At 35.0% G+C, this 13,943-nt stretch overlaps 1 protein-coding gene across 1 annotated transcript in view; it reads left to right on the forward strand.

Annotated features, from left to right (window-relative positions):
* The window catches only part of LOC119789505 (cell adhesion molecule 2-like), a 192,142-nt gene that overhangs the window by 148,808 nt on the left and 29,391 nt on the right, over positions 1–13,943 (forward strand). Inside the window, 2 exon segments of the mRNA XM_038294418.1 lie at positions 9,794–9,946; positions 13,373–13,510. Coding sequence (XP_038150346.1) covers positions 9,794–9,946; positions 13,373–13,510 — 291 coding nt within the window.

A 13,943-nucleotide genomic window follows, 5' to 3' on the forward strand; every position in this document is an offset into this window, starting at 1 on the left:
ATATATATATATATATATATATATATATATATATATATATATATATATATATATATATATATATATATATATATATATATATATATATATATATATATATATATATATATATATATATATATATATATATATATATATATATATATATATATACATATTTTTTTTTTTTATCAGGTATGTGTATAAGCATAATGAGATTTCTTCCTTTTTTTGGTAGACTACATGACTTCAAGCACTGAAAATTAGTCTAATTTGAGAAGCATCTGCTCCATGGGATTTCTGAGCAAGCAGGCAGTGACAATGCCCCTCTGGAACAAGGCTCTTTCCTTCTGTTAATTGTGGCCACATGTGTGGTGCAGAAGAGCCCCCTGCCTGCACCACTATATACTTGGAACTTGCCCAAAATCACCCACACAGCCACCAAGTGAGCACAGCCAGCAGCAAACACCCTCTAATTGCAAAGAGCGCAGCCCATGGATGGAAAGCAGGCAGGGGGTGCTTGCCAGGATTCTGTGTTCTTGCTGAAGGACAGCTCATGCTTTTACATTTCAAGACTAGCTCAAGGTGGTAATAGGCCATGCAAAAATTGTGACATGGGGACACAGATGTAAAATACTTTGACGGAACCTGAGAACTCTCAGTTTGGTTCCACCAGTAATGGATGGATATAAAATGTACTCTTAATATTTAAAATTTCAGAAAGTCATCCGTTTTTTGAATTAACATATTTTTTATGAGATATTTTTGCTAAAGATGAAGTGAAAATCATGTCACAATTGCAATTCTAGATTATCTGGCCCTAGTTATCTAAATATAGATTTAACTTTGCTATATTAACCTCAGTAACATCCTCCACATTTTTATCAGAAAAAACTTTGCTGACAGTGTTTTACCTAATTTCTGGACACAGTGAAATTGAGAAAGTTTTAGTTTTAAAGCTTTCATGGTTAAAACTGACAGTAAAAAAGAAGTATCCACCTCCCCCCGCCCTTTTTAAATTTTGTCACATAACAGAGTTGGAAATGATGGGATCATAGTGTTTATAGTTTGTTTCGTGACACATAGTAGCATACTGCATATAGGCCTAATGGGACTAAATCGTGCTGTGTGAGTTATTCAAAGCTTGGACTTTGGTTTAATGGCCTAAATAAATTGCTTTAAATTATTTGCATGTAATGCAATGAAAAACAGCTGTTTTAATGACAAGGTGGAATATTATCTAATACGGTTTCTTTTGATGACGGTTGCACTGTATTTTATTAAGGAGTAAAGGAGTAAAATTGGTCTTATACAAAAAAAAACTTCAAACTTTCACATGTAATTTTTTGTTTCTTCTGCTACTATTTTGCAGCATTCCGCATTAATTTTCCCAAATAAAATCCATAAAAAAATTGTTAACATCAACATTCTAAGAGGTATAAATAGTTTGCAAAGTACTATTGTATATAAAGTTAAGTCCTGTCAGAGTATAAATAAATAAAGAAATTTATGCAATAATTTTAACTGATCTGATGCAACCTTGGGAAGGTCTCCGTCACAAGTGATGCACTCTTGCCATGTCATTTAGCTGCCATGCTACGAGGCTGCAGCATACACAAGGTCGGGATGCAGATTTATGTTTCTGCCTAAGCAGAATGAACTGTAGCAGAGCTATCTAGAGTTTGGGGGAAATGAACCTTTTCATCACATTGATTTCCCAAAGTACCTAGAAAAAAACTTGGTCAGCCGTGGCATTTGAGTCTGATTTTGACGGATCTACCCACAAGCACAGCTTTTTACCTGGGTTGGACTCCTGGTAGTTTGTTGTCTTGTCATGTGATAATTGAGTAAGAGACATTGGTGGTGCATCTTTTTCTATGTGCCTTGACTCATTTATCCAATTGTATTGGTTTTTAAACAAAAGAGCAGCAGTTGACACCATCCTTTTTTAAACTGTAGGCTTTAGTCTTTCCTTGGGATTATCTATCGGATTCAATATTTCAGCAGCTGACATTTGGATATATTTCCTTCCTGAATAGTAATGTGATGTTCATGAATTACTGAAAATGAGCTCAATCCTTTTAGCTTTAAATGTCACTTGAAATTATCAGCCGTCTGTATTGCATTGGGTCATTCTTTGGTATTTAAAGAGAGACACAGCATCAATTGAAAAGCAGACATTGTTAATGGGCCTTTTGAAAGTTGGTGAAAGAAGAATATGAGATATTTTGGCTTTGCTCTCTATAAATTCCACTGAGAAGTTCATATCATGAAACCAAGAAGCATATGCAACTTTACCAGTGAACTTTGGAGAGAACTTTGTTCTGTAAACTCTTAAATAAATATATTTATTTTTTCGGCATATTCATTCAATGTCTTCATATGCTTTTAAAGTCTTCTACATTCCTTTTGTCACAGCTAGTGGTGGACAGAAACAAAGTAAATGTACTTGACTATTGTACTTAAGTACATTTTTGGGTATCTTTATTTTTCATACTATAACTTTGACTGCACTGCATTTCAAACTCTAATACAGGTGCTGGTCATAAAATTAGAATATCATGAAAAAGTAGATTGATTTCAGTAATTCCATTTAAAAAGTGAAACTTGTATATTATATTCATACATTACATACAAACTCATATATTTCAGATGTTTATTTTGTTTAATTTTGATGATTACAAATGACAACAAATTAAAATCTCAAATTCATCATATCAGAAAATTAGAATATTGTGAAAAGGTTCAAAATTGATGGCCCCTGGTGCCACACTCTAATCAGCTAATTAACTCAAACCACCTGCAAAAGCCTTTAAATGGTCTTTCAGTCTAGTTCTATAGGCTACACAATCATGGGGAAGACTGCTGACTTGACAGTTGTCCAAAAGACGACCATCGACACCTTGCACAAGGAGGGCAAGACACAAAAGGTCATCGCTAAAGAGGCTGGCTGTTCACAGAGCTCAGTGTCCAAGCACATTAATAGAGAGGCGAAGGGAAGGAAAAGATGTGGTCGAAAAAAGTGTACAAGCAAGAGAGATAACCGCACCCTGGAGAGGATTGTGAAACAAAACCCATTCAAAAATGTGGGGGAGATTCACAAAGAGTGGACTGCAGCTGGAGTGAGTGCTTCAAGAACCACCACACACAGACGTATGAAAGACATGGGTTTCTGCTGTCGCATTCCTTGTGTCAAGCCACTCTTGAACTACAGACAGCGTCAGAAGCGTCTTGCCTGGGCTAAAGAGAAACAGGACTGGACTGCTGGTGAGTGGTCCAAAGTCATGTTCTCTGATGAAAGTAAATTTTGCATTTCCTTTGGAAATCAAGGTCCCAGAGTCTGGAGGAAAAGAAGAGAGGCACTTCATCCACGTTGCTTGAAGTCCAGTGTAAAGTTTCCACAGTCAGTGATGGTTTGGGGTGCCATGTCATCTGCTGGTGTTGGTCCATTGTGTTTTCTGAGGTCCAGGGTCAACGCAGCCACATACCAGGAAGTTTTAGAGCACTTCATGCTTCCTGCAGCTGACCAACTTTTTGGAGATGCAGATTTCATTTTCCAACAGGACTTGGCACCTGCACACAGTGCCAAAGCTACCAGTACCTGGTTGAAGGACCATGGTATCCCTGTTCTTAATTGGCCAGCAAACTCTCCTGACCTTAACCCCATAGAAAATCTATGGGGTATTGTGAAGAAGAAGATGCAATACACCAGACCCAACAATTCAGAAGAGCTAAAAGCCACTATTAGAGCAACCTGGGCTATCATAACACCTGAGCAGTGCCACAGACTGATCGACTCCATGCCACGCCGCATTGCTGCAGTAATACAGGCCAAAGGAGGCCCAACTAAATACTGAGTGCTGTACATGCTCATACTTTTCATGTTCATACTTTTCAGTTGGCCAACATTTCTATAAATCCTTTGTTTTTATTGGTCTTCAGTAATATTCTAATTTTCTGATATGATGAATTTGAGATTTTCATTTGTTGTCATTTGTAATCATCAAAATTAAACAAAATAAACATCTGAAATATATGAGTTTGTATGTAATGTATGAATATAATATACAAGTTTCGCTTTTTAAATGGAATTACTGAAATCAATCTACTTTTTCATGATATTCTAATTTTATGACCAGCACCTGTATTGTACTTTCTACTCAACTACATATCGAGGAAGCTGCTAGTGGTTCCATTTGGATCAGCTTAACGTTTTAATTTGCTGTTGCTGTTTTTCTTTTTTGACGTGCAAGATAGTTATTGTTGCTGTTTTAGAGATTTGCATGACGTTCCACAAATGTGACAAACTTGGAGCAGATATTAATTGTAGTTTATGAATATTATTAAGTTGTTGCCATGTGGCATAGTTGTTCTGTGGGATGAATTCTTATATCAGAGTTATGTTTTTTCTTTGTGGTAATAGATACAACCTTGAACTTCAACTCCATAATGAAAGTGTGAGGAAAACCAAGACACTCCTGTTTTCTTTTTTGCTTGTTTTTAAATAAGAAATAAAAATAGCTCTCTTATTTTTTGTTGCATTTTTATGCTAAAGTTTTTTACAGGTGATTTCTGAAAGTCAGAAGGTTCTTTACATTTACACAGAAATATACTGACTGTAGAAAATTAAATTTAAAATTAAATTTAATATAATACTCTTAAATGCATGGACTTTTGAATGTTTAAGGATTTTCAAAAGTGAGTACTTCAAAACTTAAACTTGAGTAGATGTTTGACAGAGTAACTTTTATTTGTAGTTGAGTAAGATTTGACTATGAGCAGAAATACTTTCTCTCAACTACTACTGCAGAGTACTTTGTCCACCAATGGTTACAGCTAAATAATTTATGGTGATTTGTAGTGGTTAACCAGTATAAAGTAGTGCTGTAATTTGTTTTGGAGAAGTAATGTTTCTTAAACGTACTTACAAACGACTGTTAAGAATGGACCCCTACAGTTTTTCCCCAACTATCTAAATCCAAGTTTTTTTTATTTAAACCCACTTGATCTGTGAAGCCCTTAGAGGTTTGTTTCAGGACTCGTTTTACAAACAACATCATAAGTATCAAAGAAAACACCAGACAAGTCAGCGGTAAGGTTTTAGAGAAGTGCCACAGTTTATCATTTTGTAAAGGGACTAATTCAATTTAATTGGAATTTTTTTTTTTTGAGATTTGAAAGAGTGTGAGACAAATACATTAGAGAATAAGAGGTTTCTGAATCTAAACCAAACTTTACAAGTTAAATAAAGGTTAAATAAAAATGAAACTGAGTAGCTAAGCACTTAAAGAAAGACATAGTCATGTTCGCAAGCTGCCACAATGCAAGTAGGAAACACAGCAAGCATGTGTGAGAACGTACCCTGCTCAGATTAGACCAAAACTGAACTATCTATCACCATCATCCAAAACACCAAATCACCCTGAACACACTTTACCCACCATGAGATATGAAAATGGCTGCATTATCAACAGTAAGCTTGTCTTTAACAGGAACAAGAAAACCAGTTAGCTATAATTAACAGTTGGTTGAAAACCAGCTAGAAGAGATGCGGGACGAAGGCAAACCTTAACCTGATTACCCTAAACATACAGGCAGAGCCTCAATGGCAGAGAGTAGATCGACGCATATTCCTTTTTACAATGAGGCGGCCAACTCTAAGTCCAGGCCTGAATCCTCTTGACAATCTGTGGCAGAAAACCGATGTGTACAGATGGACTCCATCTAATGTCACTGAATGTGAGCTATTTTGAAAACACAATTGCAGTCGAGATGTGCAAAGCTGGTAGAGATAACCCCCGGAAGACTTGCATCTTTACAGTAAGAGTCGTAAAAGATGTTTCTAGTGTTGACTCAGTGGCGCTGAATGTGAATGTGTGCTTTGTTAAAACTGAAGGAACATGGATACTTTTATTTGGCATTATATGTGTCACTATGGAGTACAAAGACTAAAAATAGCACAATGTAAATAATGATAAATGATACCTATTTTATTAGAAGAACAACCAAGGAGAGTATGCTCTACCATCATAGGAGAGTTTCGTTGGTATTTCAATCCCTGTTGAATATGTCGAAACAGATATCATTTCATATTCATCACACCTACTGGGAAAAAAATGCAAATGTTTCATACAAATAATCACAGGTTTCTGGCAGTTTATCATAAAATGAAAACAGCAGCTTTCCAACAACAAATCCATGTTAGAAAACACAGAGAAAACATTTAGCAGCTTCTCAAAAAGGTGTTTGTGCTTCCAGGAAGAGTGGGCATGAAAGAAGAAAACCTGGCCTCTTTCTCTCTGTCTTTCCTCCATGTGTTACAGAGATAGAGGGATAGAGGCTAAGAGCAGTGTGTCATCTCATTCACAGCTTTGATCCTCCTGGGCCATAATTCCATATCTTGAGTTGCTGTGCAATGTTTGCTCAGACCTCATCACTTCTCTAGTTTGTGATCCACCAAAGACTTACAAATAATCACTTTGTTTCAGGATTCTGTTTGCATCAGCAGGTCTTGCAAATGTTTCTATTAAAGGAGCTTGCTGCCAAATGGCATTGTCCTTTATAAATTAAAATTCTTGCTTGAAGATTTTCTGTATTTATGTTTCTCTTTTTCTTCAAAGCCAGAATGTAAATCTTCATATATGAACTTCTTCCAGGCATTGGTTTCCGTGCTCATTTAACTGCATGTTATTATGTAATAACAAACATCACAACTAATTAAGGGTAAATAGCAGCTTTTCTGTTTTTGCTGTAATAGCTAAGAACTGTCTCAGCTGGTTACATTTAACTGTAATTCCTGTCTGCTGTTTTTGCATCTTTGAAATCAAATGCCAGCTGTGACCTACCACTAGTCCGAAATCCTAATCAGCAACCTCCCCTTTGTATTTTGCCAGAGTTTTTTCTTGAGAGCACAGCACAACAGAGTTTAAATGACCTTAAATGAAAGGCTCCCAGGAGAGAGCTGGGCTGGCCTAAAGGGAATGAGGATTAAGAATGTGTAATTCATTCAATGAAGCTACTGTATCTCCTGCCCTCTCTGGTTACTCACTTGTACTCACACAGAAGACGAAGCTTATTCAGTGTTTAATTGTGTAAAAGGGATAAAATGTGCAGGCTGACCTTACTCAGTTTAGCTGTATCATCACAGTTTAAAAAGGAAGTCCTGATTGTTGCAATATAACATTAAAATGTTTGTTGTGTATTTCCTCAAACTCATACTTGTTAGATTTTTGCACATGTAGCTGAAGAAATGTTTGAATGCGGCTAAAACTAAAATAAACAGTAAAAAGAGATTCTTACATATGGGAAAGCTTAGTTTAATTGGCCCATCTCTGCTGCATGCACTTGCCTGTCAGTCTGATTGAACACACCTGTTCACAATCATCTCCTCCTCTGTGTATTTAGCCATTCTGCTCCCTTCTCACCATGCCAGTTTGTCAACCAGCCAGCGGTCTAGCCTTTGTTTAGCCCGTTGTTTTTGGAAACCTTTGACCTCTCTGAAAGATTCCTTGTGTTCCTACCTTTGGATTCCTATTAAACTTGTTGATTATGGAATTGGTCTAAGTGTCTTCTGAGTCTAGCCTGCCAAGTTTAAAGTTAGAACACATACAATATGTGAAACAAAAAAAAATAAACTAGTTACAACATAAAATATGTGAAACAAAAAAAACCCTACCATTCCATTAGATGAAGCTGATCCCAGTTTGCACAAAAATGTGTTCTTTTTTCTCTCTGAGTCTTTCTTTGTTAGTTCATAAGACACTGCCAAGTGCTTTGCAAGACTGGCATCAGAAATACCGGTAGATGAGTCTACTAAGAGTAAACATGCTGGTATGTCATGATGTTTGACTCAGTAAATGCCATAAAAAGCTGACGTTATCCAGTGAAAAGTGTCATCAAATGAACGTGAACTTGAGCTGTGTGTGTCGCTAATTAATATTGTGAACGTTCAGTTCATTAAAAATATGAACGTATTCAGTGAACATTGTTCATGCACAACACTGATGATCTCACATGGAAATAATATACACATTTCCGACATTTTATAGGCTTACATGTTTGAAGTTACACATATCACAGCCATCATAATAAAACGTAAGACTTGTATAGGTTCCAAACTAAAGCATTAATACCACACATAAAAACGAAAGAAATTTGAATTCATGATATCATTTTAATGGATTGGACACTGCGTCTATTTAGACTGATAGGATACATCACATCAGCACTAGTGTCATATCAAAATTAGGGTGAGCACATTTTGATTTCTAAAAAAAAAAGAGGACACTTGACTCTGCCTTGATATATATACCTAAATGATGTTCAAAGGTAACGAAAAGATATCCTCTAAATTAAAAAAACATAACTAAAGTCTCCTCCGTATCATTACAAAGTTAAATTAAACAAAAAGAATATAAAATAAAAAATATAGACTTCTCAGAAGTTATATAAAAGGCTTTTGTACCTACATGTATATCTGTCAAGTGTCATAGGTTTTAATAGTTCAAAATAAAAATTTGAATCTGGAATAAACTGTTTCTGTAAATGATGCTATTTCTGTATCAGAAAACCAATCTGCAGATTTAAGGAGAGTTATTTTCCCTTTGCAATTCATCTATTACTCCCAAATTCTAAATTTGACCTATTTAACGATTCACAACAGTTTGATAATTGCTTGTAAAATAATATAACCACAAACAACTTTCTTTCATAGTAACCTGCTGTTTTACTTGTATTAGTTTAAGCTCATTTCTAATGTGTACAAGCCTCCACACAGCTACTAAACTTCATTCAGAGTATCTGCTGTCTTTTATTCACTTGGACAATTCACCTTTCACCGCAGCAACTTTTTTCTCATCCCTCTTTCATTTCCTATTTTGAGTTTCTGAGAGCTTCCTTTTCTGTGAGTCCATCTTTAGCACCAATGCTCCTCCATGTAAATACTCCCTGCTGCCCAAACAGTCACATTCACTTGAGGGAGGTTGTTGTGTGGGTAGAGGGGCGCGGGTAATCTGTATTGACAGTGACTTACACATGCACAAAAGCTGTTATATACAAAAATTGCAAACTTTAAACTTTTTTTACTCCCTATAGCAGTGCCTCAATGTGCCACTGCACAACCTTCTTTGCTACACAAATTTTTTTTTATTTTAAATACAATAATATTGGATTGCACCATCTTCCCATATTAGCAATAAGGGAAGATGGTGAGAAAGAGGGGTAAGTTACAATAGTTTCTTGGCCAAAAAAGGAGACTTGGCAGATATGTGCTAAAAGTTTCCAATGACCTTATGGTTCTACTTCTTTACAGTAAAATAAATTAAATGGAGCATTTAAAGTTTGTCCTAACCCAGTATAAAAGCATGATTCTGACCCAAAATTATTTATGAAATCCTTCGCCAAAGTAGGCTGTGCAAAGCAACGCTGAGGGGCGTGAGCAAATGTAGATATGAGCGAAGGAGGTAAGGAAGATTTCGAGGTTCTGATGTAAATCTAATGCATCATTATATCCTGGACATTAAGTCATAATGTGTAAATTACTTTAAACATTATAAATGTATTGGCAATACTTGTTTTTCCTTTTTCTGTTGCACTTTAAAGTGTCTCACTTTTTCTGTGTTTTGTGACTATGGATAAGCTTCTCAGACTAGAACGCTACAAACTACTTTTTTTGAACTGAGGAAGGATACAGTTAACTCAACAATGGTTTAAAGAAATCCTCCACATCTATCTCTGCAGGTGCAGTTGCTAGGTCTATATGTCTTCTCATTAATGAGATGTGTTTTTCTTTGTCATTCTGTTTTCTTCTTTTCAGCTCTGAGAGATCACAGAATTGAGCTTGTAAGAGCCACGTCACAGGAGCTCACCATCAGAATCAATGACGTCAGCCTGTCAGACGAGGGCCAGTATACATGCTCACTCTTCACCATGCCTGTCAAGACAACTAAGGCTTTCCTCACTGTTTTAGGTGAGCGTAACAATTCTGAAGTGTGTCTACATGCCTTTAAAATGATGGTGTAATTTGGTATATACAATTTTTTTATGGCTGTGCTATAGTGCATTCATTTTGATTAATTAATTCAAGAAAGAAATTACGAATATAAACATAAATACGCCATCTGAACTAATGTGTGGATAAGTAAGTAACAAAAGTCAAATTACAAGTTATACATTTTCATTTCTTATACAAAACTGATTTTGCACCTTTTAAAATGGACCAATATTGATATTGACCTGACATGATATCAGCACTAATCATAAATACTTTTATTGATTGATTGATGGACTTGATTATTGATCTCACAGTGGAGAAATGTACTCGTTACATCAGCTCAAATAGTCAAAGAAGAAGAATGTGCCAAAGGCAGAAAAAGGTGCATGGATATATACAGTAGTATCCACAGTGCTTCTACATATGATAGCTTATTTTTAATTGCTTATTTTGTAGTGTGGAATGTTCAAAGCTGTTTGATTAAGTGATATTGATCAAACAAAGAACAATGGTCAACAATAATATGTATAAGACCAACCAATTGTTCTCATATTAACCACTAAAATTTACACAGAAGCAAAGTTTTATATCAGCATGCCCATGTCAGAGATTTTAGGTGCAGGCCAATATAATCCAATATTAGTTTTTTTTTTTTTTTTTTTTTTTTTTGTTTGTTTTTTTGGACCTATATTTATTATTATATCAACAAGGCAACATGGCTGGTGTTGCTTAGTAGAGAGGCAGTACCATCACATAATTACTTATAACATATTTACTGTTAAAAAATTTGTACCTGAATATGTTCATTTTAAAAATGTAGGCATTTATTGCAAGTGTGTGATTTATTTCAAGTTATATTTATCAGTTTATTCCTGGACTGAATGATTTTTTTTTTTTTTTTGGATTTTATTTTGTGACACTTTTATTACAAGAAGCTATTACATAGAAAGCCTTACACTCTCATCTGAATGTAAGAACAAATACTAAAAGCTGATGTCATAAAAAGAGCCTAAAAGAGCAACAGGGTAAAAAAAAAGGTCCAAAAATATGGATAGTAGCTTTGCAATGTAAGTGTCACAAAATAAAACACCATTATGAAATAAGTAAAGACATTTTTAATTAAATAAACCTTTTAATAACTACTTAAGTATGTTTTAATACAAAATTATTAAAAAAGATAAAATGATGTATTATAAAAATAAGTAACAAGCAACGTAAAAAAAAATAGGTAAATAAATACATCTTAAAATTAATAAATACATGAAATTATGATAAGCAATTTTATTTACATATTTAGTTTTTTAATTAAATGGGGACACTTGTTTACTTGTTTACCTATTTATCTATATGGTAAATGTTAAATATATTATTTATTATTATACCATTTTTATTTATAAGGTTAACAGCTTCCATTTATTACTCTAATTTTGAAGGTCTCAACAACTTTCCTTGTTGAGACCTATATTTTATAAATAAAATGGGATAAGTTACAACACTTCTTTACCCTTTATTACTTATAAGTAATTTTGCCAACTTTGTTTTGTTGTGTATTACAGAAACAAGACTGGCAGACATACAGAATCAGAATGATAGACAGGCAAATAGTTAGCCTAAGTTTAAGTGAATAAAAGCAAAAAAAACAAGTGAAATGTGATAAAGCAGTGTTTGGCCTCAATGTGTCGGCTGTTTTAATTAATAGGTATTCACAACATAGCAGCATAAATATAATAATCTGGAAATGCTGGTAATTCTTGAACATATCAGGATCAGTCTAATGAGTAAAACTGGGGTGGTATTTACAGCCTACATGCATTTATTTCTAATTAGTTGCTGTTTTTGTATCAGCAGGGGAGAGGGATTGTCATGGGTTTGTTTAGTCATGTGGCAGTTATGTTATGCACACGTTTCCAGTAACAAAGTTCCCACATTTGGGCACTGCCGCTTGCCTGATATAATACCAGCATTGGAGTGGCCGGCGACAAGCTCCACCCCTGATGCTTCTCCGTGTCAGCAAATAGAAGGAGTATCTATCTTCCACTTGCTGATTTCATGGCAGGACCTGGTTTCACTGAGCGAGTCATGATACTTTATTCATTATTTAATGCAGAACAGTGGCACAGTTTTCTGCAGCTCAGAAAGGAATACTTGCCTCTGCATTACTTTGGCACAGTAACACCCGGTACCAGTAATACCAGGTGGAATTTTGTATCTCATTTTATTTGTTTACACAGCTATAAAACAAAAAGTAATTGTGAAAAAAATAATTTTGAACATGGTTGTGAAATTCTAAAGCCCCATTTTGAAAGGCATGTTGATTAAACACCACATGGCTGTGTTTAGGCCATTTCTATAAATAGATCAACATGTGCACATGTCAGATTGGCCAGGTACCGAGGTTAACAGTCCTTCTAGGGCTAAATTAACACAGCTTTTTTAAAATCCACCCACAAACCTCTTAAAAAAATGTTGCTTCTCCATCTTTCGTCAGTGTTATTTTTGTTCTGTTTTCCTCTCTGCTGCACTCCTTCTTCCCACATCTTAAACACATGTAATTCCTGATTGACTCAGAACATAACCAGACACAAAAGTTCAGGTAATCCACCCTAAAAATTCATTTTGTATCCATCACAGGTGTCACATCACTTTAAATCACATTGTTCCAGAATAACTAGTAAATCGGTCTCTTCTACTCCTGGAAATGTGCATGTTTTGAACGCACCATTATAGTTATGCAATGCAGGATTATGTCATGTTAGCACTTATGTTGGCTTTTCAAGATGTCCAAAAAGTATAAAAATATATAATGATAATAAATATCAGTGATTGTGTAATTGCAATATTAATATCATATTTCGATATCAGCACTATTTTTTCATTGCCGCATACCCATTAAACATAGATGGTTTCAGCGCAGATTTAAAGGAGCTGATCCTTTAACAAATCTCCAGATCTCACTCAGTTTGAGAGCAAAAAAAACATCAAAACTAGATGTTTCCTCCCTTTGAATAGTTCTTACTCTAATACTACAAAGTAAAGAGCTCTTATATTAACCACTGTGTACTGTACATCATATCTGAGACGCATATCTATCTCTAACTTTTCAAATTCAAAACTGCAGCGATCAAATTTGGTATTTAAGGTCTATTTTAATGTGGTCTGTTGTCTTGGTTTCTATGGTAGCACTATTGCATGTATTGCAGCTAATTTAGATCTCTATACAATAATCTAACCTAACGGATGAGGAAAAACATACACTACTGTAGTTGCAAGCATATACTGGATATGATGCATATGGTGTTATCAGAAGGAATTATGGACAGCTAAATTAAATGACTAGCAATTAGCAAATTAGTGCTTTTACATGTTTTTAGAAAGCTAATCTTACTGGCACTAATCTCCTAGGAGTGCCAAGTCGACCAGAAATCACAGGATTTACCAAGCCAGCCATGGAGGGAGACGAAATCACCCTGACATGCACCACATCAGGCAGCAAACCTGCTGCCAACATTCGGTGGTTCCGAAATGACAAGGAGGTCCAAGGTAAGACGGTGATGTGGGTTTAACAGAGAACTATATTCTATTTTTTTTTTTCAACCAGTGCCCTCTAACAGACATATTGTCAAGTCATTCAGCTGCTGCAATTCCTTTGTGCTCATATTCATGCTCTGTTACACTGGTTTGGTCCTTGAAAGCTGACAGATGTCACTGGACTGGGCACTTATGGAAAAAAATTTAAAGTTAGTTCCAAATTTCACAAATAATTCCACAAAGCTTGTTTTTTTTTTTTTTTTTTTTGTTTAAGACATGATTTTATCTCTAAAATAAAACTGAAAAGCAAATATTTTACCACAGGTGTGCCAAAACAAAACCATTGAAAAACATCTCCTAGTGGTTATGACCCCTGCAAAGCATCACATAAAAGAAGGATTGATTTAAAAATCTCAAATAGTCAAACTGATTAAAGAGCTATAAT

The sequence above is a fragment of the Cyprinodon tularosa genome, unplaced genomic scaffold (genome assembly GCF_016077235.1).
Source record: "Cyprinodon tularosa strain WSP-4 unplaced genomic scaffold, ASM1607723v1 ctg34, whole genome shotgun sequence".
Taxonomy (NCBI): Eukaryota; Metazoa; Chordata; class Actinopteri; order Cyprinodontiformes; family Cyprinodontidae; genus Cyprinodon; species Cyprinodon tularosa.